The sequence below is a fragment of the Salminus brasiliensis genome, chromosome 16 (assembly GCF_030463535.1).
Source record: "Salminus brasiliensis chromosome 16, fSalBra1.hap2, whole genome shotgun sequence".
NCBI lineage: Eukaryota > Metazoa > Chordata > Actinopteri > Characiformes > Bryconidae > Salminus > Salminus brasiliensis.
This window is the reverse complement of record NC_132893.1, coordinates 3,676,513-3,692,989: the sequence shown is the minus strand read 5'-3', so window position 1 is coordinate 3,692,989 and position 16,477 is coordinate 3,676,513. Positions and strand designations below refer to the sequence as shown.

Genomic DNA, 16,477 nt, shown 5'->3' with positions numbered 1-16,477 from the left:
TTGTGCAAATATTGTCTGCAATCTTGGAAAAAAGTGGGTTCCTCAAGGGTTCTTTAGTAAAGACAATGGTAACATGGGTGGATTGAACTGTAACAACTCATAGAACTAATGCCTGGTTCTTTGCATGGTTAGAGGGTTCTTCTCTATTAGCCAAAAATGTTCAACCATTGCTACAAAAAGGTTATAGGGGTTATTTGGCTGGTAACGATAGTGGAACCCAGTTTGGATGTTTCACAAGGTGCCATACAGAACCATCTACAAAAAGAACCCCTTATGAAACCAGTGAAAGAACCATTTAAGCATCCAAAAGTTCTCGCTGTGTTTGCTAAAGAACCCATCAAGAACCCCTTTATGCTTTAAAACGGAATTATGTAATGCGATATGAGGTTCTAGACTCCATACCCAGAGGACGGGTCAGTTTCTCATGGCTTTAGGACCTGGAGGAGTGGACCAGTTTCCCACAGTGGTGGTGGCAGTAACTGGAGATCAGGGGGAGGTCTCTGTCTGCTGTAAGAGAGTGCAACCAGAGCTCCTCATTTTAATAGGTCTTTCCCAACTTCCAGAAGCTTCCTTTCAGTGCTATAAAGTGCCCCACACAGATTTGGCTCTGTGAGGGTCGACAAGTCCGGCAAGAGAAACGGCACGAAGCTGAGAGACTCCTACAAGGTAAGCAGAGGTTAGAGCTCTTCTCTCATGTGAGCAATGATCAGGCATGAGTAATGCAGCAGTGCTTCTGCAGCTTGCAGGAATATGTTGTGCATGTGGGGAAGAAGACACTGAATAGTTCAAATATGGATCAATTTGATGGCTTTATGGCATGAGTAGAGACTTTTGGGAATATGTTTATAGCTGGGAGAAGTCTTGGAGAACATTAGAACTTGCTAAGTATTCAGTGTTCGGGTCAATCCAGTGGTCAAACACAGCAGTTTTGAACAGAGCAGGGGAAAACCAGAACCATTGCTCTTGAGCACATAGGCTTGGACTCTTAACGGTCCCACCCAAGCAACAGGATGTGTCTGTTCACGCATGCACCTTAAATGAACCATGTTAAAAGAACATGCAGAGTACAATGAGAAGTGTATGGTGTTCAACTGCAGCCTTCTGGACGGGCTGAGCTGGGGTTAAACAAAAAAATCAAGGCCCCACCCAAAGATATAGCCGGTGGCTGTCCATGCATGCTGCAACAACACCAACAACAATGTTAATGCAATGTAGTCATTTCTACATCCAAGTCCATCTTCTTTAGGCCTCTTTAGGTGAGACGCCATCATCAGCCATCAGCCCCAGTCGTCTGTATGTAATCCATCTTTCCCTAAACTATGAGTGGGATGCACTTACCCCTGGTCTGCCTAGAAAAGCACAAAGCCCCGCCAAAAACCGCAGGCTGGATTTCCTGCCACTGTGGCAGTGCTGATTGCACCTCAGTTCTGACCATCACAGCCTCAAGTCTCTCCAATGAAATCTCAGGAAGAGTTATCTGTGGACCAAAATGGTCTATGTACCATCCGTATATAGAGGCGGTACTCTCAGGCCGTGGAATGACGGATGGCCAGTTTCCCAGACCCAGATTGAGTTCAAGTCTAGACTAGAAGGTGAACCACCATTAGTGTTGCATTTTAGTCTGAGACTAGGCTCAGACTCAGCTGGTAAAGTTATTCAGGTCGGGAAAAATTGACTTAAGGGGTTCTTTAGAGGTTCTTTAGGGTTCTTTAGGGTTCTTTAGTAAAGACAATGCTTCTACATTGCACAATGACAACTCAAGGAACCATTTGGTTCTTAATGATGACGCTTAAATGGTTGAAGCTTCCTCCGATTTTTGTCATTTTTGTTAAACCGATAAAAGAACCTTCTATAAATGCTCTTAATCATCCCTGAAACCATGTGGATGAAAAGCCTGGTGGCCCTGGGCCCGTTAGATCACTGTTAGAGCAGACAAGGCTCTCAGCAGCCATCCCACCGCCTTAGTGGACAGCATCACCAACCTGGCCTTCGACCTGTACCACAACATGGCCCAGGAGAAAGACCTGGCAAACATCTTGATGGTGCTAAATAGTTAGCTCGTCCTCAGATCTCAGATCTCTGAACCCCATTTTCAGCACTATCTTAGTAATCATCCCAATAAAATCCCCAAAACAACAGGCTTTAATGCTGTTAGCATCCTCCTTAGTATACCGTTTAGAAGATACAGTACTCCCAAAGACCAAAAGACGTCTGCGCGTCTGCTCCTGTGTCTGGACTTGTACAGGCGCTGACGTGGCAGCTTTCTGGGTCTTGGTCTTCCTTGCTGCCTGCATGGACTCTCCAGATTAGCTTGCAGCCTGTCATTACATGTCTGTGGGTATTCTGAAAGGGGCTAGCCTCATTTCAGCCACAGTGGGCAAGAATTCAAGCTGCAGCGGTACAAAAATAGCCAGAACTTCAGGGCTTGCCTCTAAAAGAAGGATGGGGTTGAGCTTGAGGAGACATATGATTATATTATTAATCCTAAAGTGATGATTTAGTCTGCCAGCATGCTGGTAACAAGCGATGAAGACAAGCTCCGCCACACTGCAGTTTGGTGGCTCATGCTATTTTATATTTGATTTTCTATGTATTTTTGCACTCTTCGCTTAGTTAAGAGTAGCTTAGTATTTTTCTTTTTAGTAATCGATATTTCCGATGTGTTTCTTCCAGGCAGTCGTCTCCAAAATCATCCCTGAAACCATGTTGGTGAAGAGCCTAGTGGCCCTGTGCCTGTTAGCCACTGTTAGAGCAGACAAAGCTCTCAGCAGCCATGCCACCGTCCTAGTGGACAGCAGCACCAACCTGGCCTTCGACCTGTACCACAACATGGCCAAGGAGAAAGACATGGAGAACATCTTGATCTCCCCGGTGGTGGTGGCCTCCTCTCTGGGCCTGGTAGCTCTTGGAGGAAAGTCCAACACCGCCTCCCAGGTGAAGACGGTGCTCAGCGGCAACAAAGTCAAGGACGAAAACCTCCACTCAAGCCTGGCCGAGCTCCTGACTGAGGTCAGCAACTCCACGGCACGCAACGTCACCTGGAAGATCAGCAACCGCCTGTACGGCCCCAGCTCGGTCAACTTTGCTGACAACTTTGTGAAGAACAGCAAGAAGCACTACAAGTACGAGCACCAAAAAATCAACTTCAGGGACAAGCGAAGCGCCGTCAAAGCCATCAACGATTGGGCGTCCAAGTCCACCAACGGCAAGCTGCCAGAGATCACTAAAGATGTAGAGAAGACCGATGGAGCCATGATCATCAATGCCATGTTCTACAAACGTAAGTGGGGTTAATCTGTACTGGGTTCTAATAAGGCCTCAAAAATTCTACGGTTCCTTACAGGGAATTTAAATATGTGATAGCGTAATTAAAATGACATCATGCTAGTTGGTTTACTACAAACTTATATTCATTGCTAGCAACATTAGCACAAATGATTGAAAAACTATTCCTTACAAACTCTGAAAATATAAATTCTTTACAGTGGTGGTGAGAGAAACCAGAGTCGAGATAAATATATAATATTTTCTTTATTTTCTAAAGCCAACACTAAACCTTAATGTGTCTTCTGGGTTTTTCTATGTAATGCAGTAAACATTAAAATAATAAAATTGAGGTAAATCTGAAATATTTACCTCAATTTTGTAAAATAATGAAAAATATTTAATATATATTGCACGTATCCCTCCACCATGAATTGATTATTTTATTTATTTATTTATTTATTTTGCCAAAACCCTTATGTGAAACCATCCTAAAACAGTGTCTCAGACATCAGGCAACATATTCATTTTATTTATTAACTTCATTAAAGCATTAAACTATTCAGACGTCTGGTTTCATTCAACATCACTGTGAACAATTCTCTGACTCTGTAGATGTATAGAATTTATTGTTAAATGGGTTATTTCACATCAAACCATGTTGCATTACCTTGTTTACATCTTAATAACTTAACAATAAAGACATTGTTAAATGTTAATATTCCCCTTTAATTAAAGGTTAAACATAGCTATGAGTGTAGCCCACTGGTGGTCTGCTTCACATGGATGTTTATCAGTCAACTCATGCTCTAATTCTTTTCCAGTCACCCTGATCATGTTAGTGGGATCTAGCCTTAATGATAAAACCAGTTGTTCAGTTAAATCCACACCCTTTGAAAATCCAATTTATTTTGCATTTTTAATTTGTCCTCATATGTCCTCTCAAAAGCTCACTGGGACGAGCAGTTTCATCATAAGATGGTCGACAACCGTGGCTTCCTTGTGCATCGCTCATTCACCGTATCAGTACCCATGATGCACCGCACAGGTAAAAAAAATAAAAATAAAAATAAAAACCACCCAACCCCCAAAATACCCATAATATTTTGCAGCAATCTGTTTACATCTGTGGACCCTAATGAATAATTGATCTCCTGTCTCCCGAAGGTATTTACGGCTTTTTTGAGGACACCACCAACAGCCTGTTTGTGCTGGAGATGCCGCTGGCGCACAAGATGTCGTCTGTGGTGTTCATCATGACCTATCACGTCGAGCCTCTGGAGAGAGTGGAGAAACTGCTGACTCGCAAGCAGGTGGAGACCTGGCTGAGCAAGCTGGAGCAGAAGGCCGTTGCAGTGTCTTTACCAAAGGTCAGCATGGAGGTCAGCCACAACCTGCAGGTAAGATTTTACACTTAATCACGAGAAGATGCTTTGGAGTGAGCTATATAATGTAAAAAATATATACTATAATATATTTATATAGTATATACTGAATATGCACCCAAGGCTTATCGTCATTCAGTAGAGTCAATTCAGTTAAAGCGCAGTTGCACAGCGCTAACCACTACAGACTGACATTTTGACGTGTTTTCCTGTACTTGGCTTCAGTTAAATGTGCATTTGTATGCAAATTAATAAAACAAATGATAAATAAGCATCTTATAGTTCTGCCAGCGACACCTCGCCTTACTGTAGCTAAAAATGAAAAGATGCTAAAGAAATGACTGGTGTTGCAGCCATCAGATGCTAACAAAAAGTCTCCTAATTTGGCATAAATGGTTGATAAGCCATGAAGACACAACAAGATTACTGAATCACCCCAAATAAATATGTTAGTATAAGTCACTCAGGCTTCAAGCCTAAGAACATTTAATTTGTTAACGGCCTATTTCAGTTCATTTGCGCTTTCACCTTCCCTGTAGAAATGCATTCTAATAGAATAGGACTCTCTGGAGCAGATAAACAAACATTGCTGTCTAATGCCAGGTGTTGGCTAGAGGGCTAGAGGACTTTAAAGCCCCCCAGCATTGAGCTGTGGAGTAGTGGAACTAGCTGTGTTCTGGTGATCATCCAACATCCTTACTTCACTAACACAATCAAATCCCCACAGCAATGCTTCTCCAAAATCGAGAAATAAAAAAAAAAAAATAGATTTTTACAGCAGAGACAGTTACTCCAACAAAAGCAGGATCAACTCTTTTTTAATACCCTTGATTTTAGAAGAAACAATGAATGAGCAGGTGTCCCAATACTTTTGTCCATATATAGTATGTTTAGACGCTTGGCAGCTGATCTACATTCAAAAAATTACTGGACATGTAAAGAAATTGTCGGCATCCGCTGGATACATTCTGAACTGCAACCATAAGCATAATTACAGTTATAGTTAATTATGAAACTTAATTAATTTGGTATAATTGACACTGTATGATTGCCACTGTCCAGTTCCTTCACGTTTGACTGACAAGCCATGACCTCCCTTCTCTAGAAACACCTCGGACAGCTTGGCCTGACTGAGGCGGTGGACAAGGCCAAGGCCGACCTGTCCAACATCTCTGGAAAGAAAGACCTCTACCTGTCCAATGTCTTCCACGCCTCGGCCCTCGAGTGGGACACGGAGGGCAACCCTCCGGACCTCAGCATCTTCGGCAGCGACAAGCTGAAGAACCCCAAGCTGTTCTACGCTGACCATCCGTTCATCTTCCTGGTGAAAGACAACAAGACCAACTCCATCCTCTACATCGGCCGGCTGGTCCGGCCAAAAGGCGACAAGATGAGGGACGAGTTATAAATCGTGCTCTTAACGTAAACCTGTGTTTGAATTGAATCGCCTGTCTGGGTGTAACTGTGTGTGTGTGTGTGTGTGCTTAGGTGTGTGTGTGATTGTGTGTGTGTGTGTGTTTATGTGTGGAAGAGAACTTTGTTCACATTTGACTGAATTAACGAATCTGCTCAACCAAACATGCTAAGATGGCTCACAGTGAATGGAAGCAAGTGGCCACCAGTTAGCATGCATGTCATTTGCATAATTCTAGTGGTGGCTTTCGTCCATTCGCTGTTAGCGGCATTAGCATGTCTGGCTAAAGTCTTTAACGGAGGAGCGAGAGAGTGAATAGTTGGCCTGATACCTCAAGAGCACATTCCATACGATCTGTGGACCGCCGTTTAGGTGCGCTATCCGGTCTCCACCGCATACCGCACTTTCTGGCCACTTTATTAGAAACGCCAGCCAGTTACAGGCTGTGGAAGCACACTGTGTGTATCCTCTACCCCGTCCTGGGTGGTTACAGTGCTCAGAATGGTGCACCCCCCAAACAGTATCCTAATTCTAGTGAACCTGTTAGGGTGGGTGTTTCTAATAAAGTGACTAGGTGAGTGTATACTGTGCGAAGCAACTCAGCTGAACGTCTTCATTAAAGTTAAATGACCACACCGACTGTCGTAACGTTGACCTACATGAGTGTGACGGGCAGATTAGAAGAAGAATGGCATGCTTATATTAAGTATGATGATCCAAAGGCCTTGCATCCATTAACAGCATTCCTCTCAGGGTTTTTGCTCTTTTTTTTTGGCCGTGTGGAGTTACCAAAAACCACAAGCCAAGTACTTGGCATGTGAAACATGTGTGGGTTCGAAGAATATCTTTAATGTTTGAAGTTACGAATTTAGCACAAGTGTTCTGTTGGGTAAAGTGTACTTATTGGAAAAGCTACACGGAGAACATTCCTTTCTAGCCTGAAGCCCACGCTTGTGTCTGGCATGGTTCGAGTCCGCACTGAAAACCAATTGGTTTTGGTTTGTCTTTTTTTTCCAATAAAAACAGCACCACTGAAAAGCTCTCTGACTGTGTGTATCATTGATTTACACCCAAACATCCTATTATTTCTGGTCCAGGGGTTGCCCATACATCCTATTATTCAGAGGCCTACCTGGGATCATTGGTTTGCGATGGATCAGAGACCCACCTGGAGTCATTGGGCGTAATTCCTGATGATTTCAGGTAGGCCTCGGAATAATAGGATGTATGAGCAACCTCTGGACCAGGAATAGCCCCACTGAAAAGCTCTCTGATTGGGTTTCTCATTTATTTACATCCTACACATCCTATTATTCCTGGTCAGGGTAAGCCTCACATCCATCACAACCCTTATGAGGAATGATAGGATGTATGGACAACCCCTGGACAACTCTCCAGCTGTACACTACATGTGCGAAAGGGCGACTATATTGCTAGGAAGCACTAGAAGTCAATACACACCGCAGTATTTTCTGTCAACACAGGCCCACACACTCTTCTCTGGTTGGGTTTCTCATTTATTTACATCCTATACATCCTATTATTCCTGGTCAGGGTAAGCCTCACATCCATCACAACCCTTATGAGGAATGATAGGATGTATGGACAACCCCTGGACAACTCTCCAGCTGTACACTACATTATGACTATATATCATCTACATATATATAAACCTGGGCTACACATGGTTCAGTCATCAGCAAGACGAGAGAGAAGGTCTGACTGAACAAAAGGGTTGCTGCCCTAGGTTCCTGTTATGCATCCTCACATAGGAACAATCCCAGCCGGCCTGAAACAATGTGTTGGGTTTCCAGAGGGATGAAAGAACCCTCTAGAACCCACTTTAGGGCTTTAATCTGAGAGAACACGAAGCGTAGACCTTATTCATGGCGGAACAGGTCTGTGCTTATAGCTGTTAAGCTGACAGGCAGCTTGGGAAATGAAGTCCAGTGAATAGCCACAGGAAGGTCCACAGGAAGAGAAGCCCAGTGGTAAGAGAGCTCTGAGGACACCCAGTGGACATTCCCTTACTTTACATTAGCAAAGAAACCAATTCACTGAATAGAAGGTGATTTATTACACAGTGGTGCTTCAAATTAAATTAAATTAAATTAAATTAAATTAAATTAAATTAAATTAAATTAACATTGATTATTTATTTATTTTCATGTTATATTTCCTTTCTGCCTGATTCCTGTATTCTGATTGGCTGGCTAAGTGCAGCCTTTCAATTGTGTTTAAAAAGCCAAATGGCCCAATATTAGGCTATAGAAAGCTTGTTTTAATATAATAATAATAATAATAATAATAATAATAATAATTATTATTATTAATTTAATTATTACGAATAATAATATAATACATCATATGTTATTGTATATATAGAAATATAATAAATTATATATTTATTCAATTATATATATATATTATGATGAAAAAACTATCAATAATAATAATAATAACAATAATTTTAAAAATAATTAAAGGTCAGAATTCAGCCAACCAATAATAATAATAAATCTTATTACTATATAATATCTAATTATTATTATGATATTGTAAAGATAATTAAAAAGCTTTTATGCCATAATATACACCATTTTATTTCACAACATGATTAAAGAATCCCACTACAAGCAGAACATTGTCATATTATGCATTTTTTAAATGTGACTTTAATTGCGTTATGAAATATCCTGGTATAATTTACAGTATTATGAATAAAAATGCATTTTCTGTATGCAATTAAATGACTGTTTGGTCTTTTATCTAGTTGGCTGGTTGAATCCTGCCAGTCTGGTTGTCCTGATCTTAAACCTGAGATCTGAATTTTACTTTCACTCTTACTGAAACCGGTCTGATTATTTTCAGCCTAAAGATTTGATTGTAAATTGATTATTGTGCTTTTACGCTCATTTAAGCTCCGCCTTTGAATTATTTCTCATCATATTGTAATAACTACTGACAATATATTTACATTTCATTCAAAGTTTATTTCAGTACAATATTACTATTAGTCATGTTCAACTCTCAGATGGCTTCCTACTCCCTTAATAGTGTACCTTAATAGTGCACTATTTACTGTAATGAAACTACAGCTATATCCAAAACTGCACCCTATTCACTATATAGTGCACTTCTTTGAAGTTCTGCCATTTTGCCACTGTGTCCAAAACTGCACCCTATTCACTACATAGTGCACTACTTTGGGGTTCTGCCATTTTGTAGCAGTGTCTAAAAAGGTAGCACCAAATTTTCATAGCACTGTAAGAATCCCACAATGCACATACTATATGCACACTACAGGGAAACAGAATACCCATAATCCAATGCGTTGTCTGGTGTGGCACAGCAGTGAGGTCACACATATAACCACATGTTCACTACCTTGTGGAATTATATTCCCTATAATCGTGCCCTACATAGTGATCTGGATTTTCGCATGTAGGGGACAGTGACTAGGGCACCGATTCGGACACAGCCATGGTCCAATCCAACCACAAACAATCCCACAAAGCACAGCAGTAGTAGTGTAGAACCGGTGTTCCCTAGCGTACATGAAATACCCATAATTCATCACATTTGTAGATTCACGCACAGCTTCTCTGAGGACTGTTTATGCAACACAATCTGCTGCCATGCAGTTTCCAAAGTTGTTCACTACCCTGTATAAATCTGTTCCCTACAATAGTGCCCTGATCTGGAATTTTCTCATGAAGGGGATAGTGAGTAGGGCGCATAATATGTTTTTAACACGTCCCCTAGGGTTCTGCACTCACATGGCTAGACATACAGTGCTCTCTTTTCATGTGTAACTGTCATTTGTGACCTACGTAGCGCACTACGTAGCGCACTACGTAGCGCACTACGTAGCGCACTACGTAGGGAGCAGGAAGCATGCACCCTTTTGACATGCGCCCTACAACAGTGGGCGGGAGGGAAGCGTTCCAGCGGTAGCGCGGCAACGTCAGCGAAGAACTCCGCAGCGATTGGCCAGGCAGCAGCCAATGACGTTGTGGCCTGTGACAACGAATCGGAGTCTCGGCACGAGCGTGTAAAGATGCCGTGGGAAGCGTAACGGAATGCGCTCGCGGGGCCTTCAAACGGCAGGTAACCTGGTAACGGGGTGAGTTCAGTTTAACGGTCGCTGAGCTAAACTGCAGCCGTGGCAGGAGGAGCGTGAGGGCCGAGCCGGGCCGAGCCGGGCCGAGCCGAGCCGAGCCGAGCCGGGCCGAGCCGAGCCGAGCCGAGCCGAGCCGGCTCAAAATGGCTCTGTTTACTTGACGTTAGCAGTGTTAGCAGTAGCTTTACAGGAGTTCTGCTTGTTTTCCAGCTCAACATTTCTCGTTTTAGGTGCTACCAACGGTTCTTTCAGCTTCTCCATGAACAGTTAGAACAATGAGGAACCCTGTTTGGGAGTGAGGTGTGTGGGTTAGGTTCCTCACGCTCCCAAACAGGGTTCCTAATGGAACCCAAAGTGGTTCTAGTCTATGGAGATGCTCAGAAACCCTTGTGTGACTGATTTGGCTGTAGAACTTCATCCATGTCCAGTTAAGTTAGTATGATGATGATGATGATTTCTGGAAGATGAAGATGCTCTCCTTGGTAATTTGTTTTGTTATATGCTCTACAAGGTTTTTCTGAAGGATTTGGATGGTCCAGAAGAACCACTTTTGGTTCCTTGAAGGTTCTTCACACTTCAGCACACTTCTTATCCGAGGACCAAAAGTTTCCCCAAGAACCGAAAGTGGTTCTTCTAACTTCTGGAAAAGCTACAAGAACTGTTGGAGAACCTTAATTTTTAAGACTGTGCAAAACCCAAACCCCAAAACAATATGGTGGAACCAAAGCTGGTTCTTCTATGGCAGCACTTAAAGAACCGTTGTAGCACCTTTTGTTTGTTTGTTTGGGTTTTTTTTTTTTAAGCGTACGACTTGCTTTGCTTGGTTGGGCCGAAGTTGTGAAATCTTGTAGCGATAGCATAGGAGAACCACTTTTTTGGTTCCATGAAGGTTCTTCACACTAAGACATCTCTTCTCCAAGCATGTGGTGTGTGTTTTTTATTTTTTTTATTTTTTTTATTTTTTATTTTATGGAAGCAAAACTAGTTTTTCTATGGCAACACAAGCGTGTACGATTGATTCGGTCGTAGAAACCTATTCAGGTCCAGTGTAAGCTGAGTTGGTATGGTGCTTGATGAAGATGCTCTGCTTGGTTGGGATGTGATGTTTGTTTATTTTTGTTGTTTGTTTATTTGTTGCGATGTGCTCTACAAAGAACCACTTTTGGTTCCATGAAAGTTCGTCAAACTTCAACACATTTCTCGATGGAAACCAAAAGTGGTTCTTCTAACTTATGGAAAAGCTTTAAGAACCGTTAGGAGCACCTTTATTAAGACTGTACAAAATTCAAAACAGTATGGTGGAACCAAAACTTGTTCTTCTATGGCAACACTCAAAGATATATTTTAGGAGTGTATGATTTGATTTGGTCATGGAAACCCATTTATGTCCATTGTGAGCCAAATCTGTATGATAAGGTGAAATCTTGTAGCGATAGCATAGAAGAACCACTTTTTTTTGGTTCCATGAAGGTTCTTCACACTAAAACATCTCTTCTCCAAGCATGATTTTTTGTTTTATGGAAGCAAAACAGTTTTTTCTATGGCAACACTCAGAGAAAGCACCTTTATTTTTAAGAGTGTACGATTGATTCGGTCGTAGAAACCCATTCAGGTCCAGTGTAAGCTGAGTTAGTATGGTGCTACAAGATGAAGATGCTCTGCTTGGTTGGGATGGTGTTTTGTTTTTGTTTTTTCTGAGCGATGGCCCAGAAGAACCACTTTTGGTTCAATGAAGGTTTGTCAAACTTCAACACATTTCTTGATGGAAACCAAAAGTGGTTCTTCTAACTTACTGAAAAGCCTTAAGAACCATTAGGAGCACCTTTATATTTTTAAGACTGTACAAAATTCAAACCAGTTTGGTGGAAAAACAAAATATTAAGAGTGTATGATTTGATTTGGTCATGGAAACCCATTTATGTCCAATATAAGCCAAATCTGTATGATAAGGAAGATAAATTAGCTTTGCTTGGTTGATCAGAAGTTGTGAAATATTGTTTCAATAGCATAGAAGAACCACTTTTGGTTCCATGAAGGTTCTTCACACTAACACGTTTCTTTCCCAAGCAAAGCAAAACTGTGTTTTTTTATTTTATTTTTTTTTTTTAAGATTCTCTGCTTGGTCAGAAGTTGTGAAATCTTGTATTTATGTTGGATGAATGCCTAACGGCGCTCTTTTGACTTGCTCTAATGCTTTTAGTACTTTTCATTTGCACCTAAATTCATGTTATAATGGTCTGTTTACAGTCTGTAGTCCCATGATATGACTAAAAGGCTAATATGGTGAATTAAGTAATGAAAAACACATTGTGAGTCCATGATATTTCTTCTTAGACAACAAACTAAACATAATTTCAAATAGTGATATTTAATCCTAATGGCTTAAACCACACACATTTGTATCCCTACTCGAAACATCAGTGTTTTGTCCTCTTGATCTCCAGGACCAAGGTTAAACCACTGATGTATGTAACGACCATATGCTGTGCTAACAACCATATGCTAATAACCCAAAGGTTACGGTCACAGTTTTCTTATTTCCTGAGTAATTAGCAATCCACATTCAGAGCTGCCTTTTGTAGTTTAAGTTCACACCATGTTTAGAAGCTAGGTGTCGAGGTTGAGGTGTTATGCTGACCAAATGGCTCTTGACTATTCTCAAGATACGGATGTGAGAACTTGATTGACTAAATGCCACTTTTTGTTTTACTTTCTTTAAAGACAGAACAATGGGCAGCCACCTGGGAGGAAAGCTTGCCGTGCTGCTGATTCTCCACATAGCAGCGGTAAAGACGTGCCACCCAGGATGTCAGTGTGAAGTGGAGAGTTTTGGATTGTTCAACAGTTTCAGCCTGACCAAAGTGGACTGCAGTGGAGTGGGCCCAAACCTGGTGCCAGTCACCATTCCTCTAGACACCTCCTCCCTGGACCTGTCCTCCAATGGCATCCGTTCCATTGAGGACTCGGTTCTCTCTGGACCTGGGTACACTACCCTATCCAGCCTAGACTTGAGCAACAATCTTATCTCCGTGGTGAATGGCAGCATGTTCTCCAAGCTGCGCTATCTTGAGACGCTGGATTTGAGCCGAAACTCAGTTGGAATGCTCATAGAAGGCTGTTTCTCAGGCCTGCCCCTTGCTGAGGTAGATCTGAGCTACAACCAGATTCGTGAAGTGAATCTGAACGTGTTCACCATCAGGGACCATGGAAGGCCTCTCAGTGTGGATCTGTCTCACAACTTGTTAACAGCCATTACAAGGAATCCACATTCGCAACTTCCCAACATTCAGAGCCTTAATTTGGCAGGGAATCAACTCCGTTCAGTACCGGAGCTCCAAGTCGTCTCGCTCAGGTCTTTGAACCTGGCCGAGAACCCCATCTCTGTCGTTGATAAACAGAGTTTTGCTGGTCTGAAAGATTTGGTTCACCTCTTTCTTTCTGAGATGCCGGAGTTACACTACATTGAAGCTCAAAGTTTACAGGATCTTCAAAACCTCCAAGTGCTCGACCTCTCGCACAACAGCAAACTGAAAACGTTGAATGCGGACATGTTCAGTGGCCTTAAACTGCTGCAGGAGCTCAATTTGTCGAACTCTGGAGTTGCGACTCTGCCAACCAATATCCTACAGCTCCTCCCAAGCATTAAGAGCATTGCCCTAAGGGATAAGGTCAACTGTTGGAGGGTCCACAAACAGGAAACGTTTCACAGACATGTCGGACAAAGCAACGCAGTGGAAGTCCTGACCTGTGATGTGACTGGTGTTGTCTTGTGATCTGAATCTGAATTAAATGTCACTACTTTGCACTAAGGAGGTCTGTTCTGGAGTGGAGCTTCTGTGCCTTTCTTATCAGACAGCCACTTTGGCATTTGAGCTTTGGCTCACTGTAAGTGGTCAGTGTAATGCTCAAGAAATCAGTGCTATGGTGTGGCATGCTGTCCTTGTAGCTGTACAGTGTTTTGCTTCAGGAGCTACTGCTGATTTAAACACGACTCTTGGGCCGGGGAAATGGGGGATTTTCCGAATAATTCAGTGGTTGACAGGAGTTGTGATTTATTGTAGAGAAACATACAAACCACAATCTCATTTCTTTACAGTAAAGATAGTGTTGACAACTAGGGGTGTCAAATACAGCCAATTTACTTACTGTCCAAATCGACCACAGATGCACCTCAAACATCAACAGGGGTGGGGTTTGAGAGCAACAGATCACTAAAGTATAAAATCAGTATTTTGCTGGTAAGCTTTGTTTTTCTCATCCATACGATTCTTAACACAGTCTCACAAGCTCTTGAAGTGGTTTTTAAAAGGAAATGTTCACCATCAGGCACCATGGAAGGCCTCACTGTGTGGATCTGGCTCACAACTTGTTAACAGCCATTATGAGGAATCCACATTTGCAACATCCCAACATTCAGAGCCTTCATTTGGCAGGAAATCAGCTCACTTCGGTACCAGAGCAGTACACAACTCTTAGACTGGAAATTGGAGGTTTCTGAGCAATTCAGTGAGTGTAAGCAGAACAAAGTCATTCAGAGAAGTTTGGTGTGAAGTGGTTGAATGTAGAGAAACATACAAACCACCTCTCTTCTCCTTACCTTGGTGGTGGTGGTGGTGGTGACAGGGACCATCAGTCCAAGTGTTAAATACAGCTTTGCAGCTCTTCCCACGCCTTCTTCACTGCAGTCTGCAATTCATCTATGTTGGCTGGGTTTTCCTTCTTCACACGATTCCCAACACAAGCTCTCAAAGTGGAGATTAAATGTAACTGTGTTGCCATGACATCACTTGAACTTCCACAACCATCAGTCCTGGGTCACTGGGTGATGGGTTTGGCATTGCCTTGTTGGCAGTTCAAGCCAAAAAAAGAAGGGAAGGATCCCTTTAAACACATCAGACATATCCTCTAAACCTCAGACTATGAGAAGAGTCCATGGTCATGTTGACTTCCAATGTATTTTAACACTGTGTTCTAGGCAAACTCCCATTTCTAAGTTGTGAAACAGGGTCTCAAGGTTTGTGTGAGGCATTGAATTCTTGAGACGTCTTTGTTCCATTCACCTGTGAACAACTCTGAAATTTGGGAAATTGCCCTTTTTAATTCTGATCTACACAGATGTGGGATTTGGTTGGTTTGTTTATATGAATCCTTCTGAATCTGTATTCCATTAGGCTTGCACTGAACCATATTAACGGTTGGTTTCCAGAACAGGGATTAAGCCTAGTCCTGGTCTGCACAGAATTTCGGGGCGCACAAGCCAGGGTTGGAACAGCGAAAGTCCAGTTTATAGGTATAAAATGTTTATTGTTAGACATCACTCAAATCAATTCAAGTGTTTTCCTTACACATAACCAACCTAACTATGCAACCATACTGCTATTTTGATACATATATTTTCAGATGTAAATAGTTTGAGTGTTTAATAAACCAGACTAAGGCTCATCTGCAGGCAGAAACGAGCTGTGTGAGGAATTGTACTATGCGATACAATATTTGTACCCATATTTCTGCCTCTGTTTCTGCTATAGAACACTAACATATGAAGCTACCGCCATAGGCGGTTCCACTCTTTCAGTAAAGAAGCATTCTCCCAGTTCATGTAATGCTGTATATAATTGTTTTGCAATGCCAAAGAAAGTATTGTCCTATGCTGGAAATAAAAACGATGCAATACAGTCTTCACACAATGGTGTCTCTTTCCTCCCATTTGTGCTGAAGGCTACGAATTCTTTCTCTGTCTGTACATCTGTCTGCAAGACCAGGCATTTAGCTGACTGCTGCATTCCAAGGTATCTGTTATGTCTTCGGATGAAAGATGCGTCTGTAGTCAAGGCCTGATTCCACAGCTGTATCCTGCAGATATTACATTTACAAATACCTAGACCAGCCATAATATTAAAACTACCTGCCTAATGTTGTGTAGGTCCTTCTTGTGCCACCAAGACAGCTCAGACCTGTTGAGGCATGGACTCCACAAGACTGTGGCACCAAAATGTTAACAGCAAATCCTTTTACTGGTTGTCTGGTTGTTCTAGCTTGCAACACTTTTGGTAGGTTGTCACCACTGCATACTGGGAATACCCAACAAGACCAACAACAACGTTTTGGAGATGTTCTGACCCAGTCGTCTAGCCATCACAGGTTTGCCCTTAATGGGTGTAACCAGATCTTCCATGTTATTTATGTCAGTGGTTTTAATGTTATGGCTGATCGGTGCATATTTCACTTTTTAATTTACTTAACAAGTAATCTAAATAATTATATTAACATATAAGACCTTGGTAAGTTTAA

General features: G+C 41.9%; 2 protein-coding genes across 2 annotated transcripts; both read left to right on the top strand.

Annotated features, from left to right (window-relative positions):
• Positions 1-567: 567 nt before the first annotated feature.
• serpinh1a (serpin peptidase inhibitor, clade H (heat shock protein 47), member 1a) lies at positions 568-7,101 on the top strand. The gene is made up of 5 exons (XM_072659093.1): positions 568-666; positions 2,674-3,280; positions 4,214-4,312; positions 4,432-4,664; positions 5,755-7,101. The coding sequence occupies exons 2-5, from the start codon at positions 2,704-2,706 to the stop codon at positions 6,055-6,057; spliced, it is 1,212 nt and encodes a 403-aa protein (XP_072515194.1). The 5' UTR covers positions 568-666; positions 2,674-2,703; the 3' UTR covers positions 6,058-7,101.
• A 2,965-nt stretch (positions 7,102-10,066) lies between these two features.
• LOC140537122 (tsukushi-like) lies at positions 10,067-15,847 on the top strand. Its single transcript, XM_072659321.1, has 2 exons — positions 10,067-10,189; positions 12,908-15,847. Exon 2 carries the CDS (start codon positions 12,916-12,918, stop codon positions 13,957-13,959), a length of 1,044 nt encoding a protein of 347 aa, XP_072515422.1. The 5' UTR covers positions 10,067-10,189; positions 12,908-12,915; the 3' UTR covers positions 13,960-15,847.
• Positions 15,848-16,477: the final 630 nt, after the last annotated feature.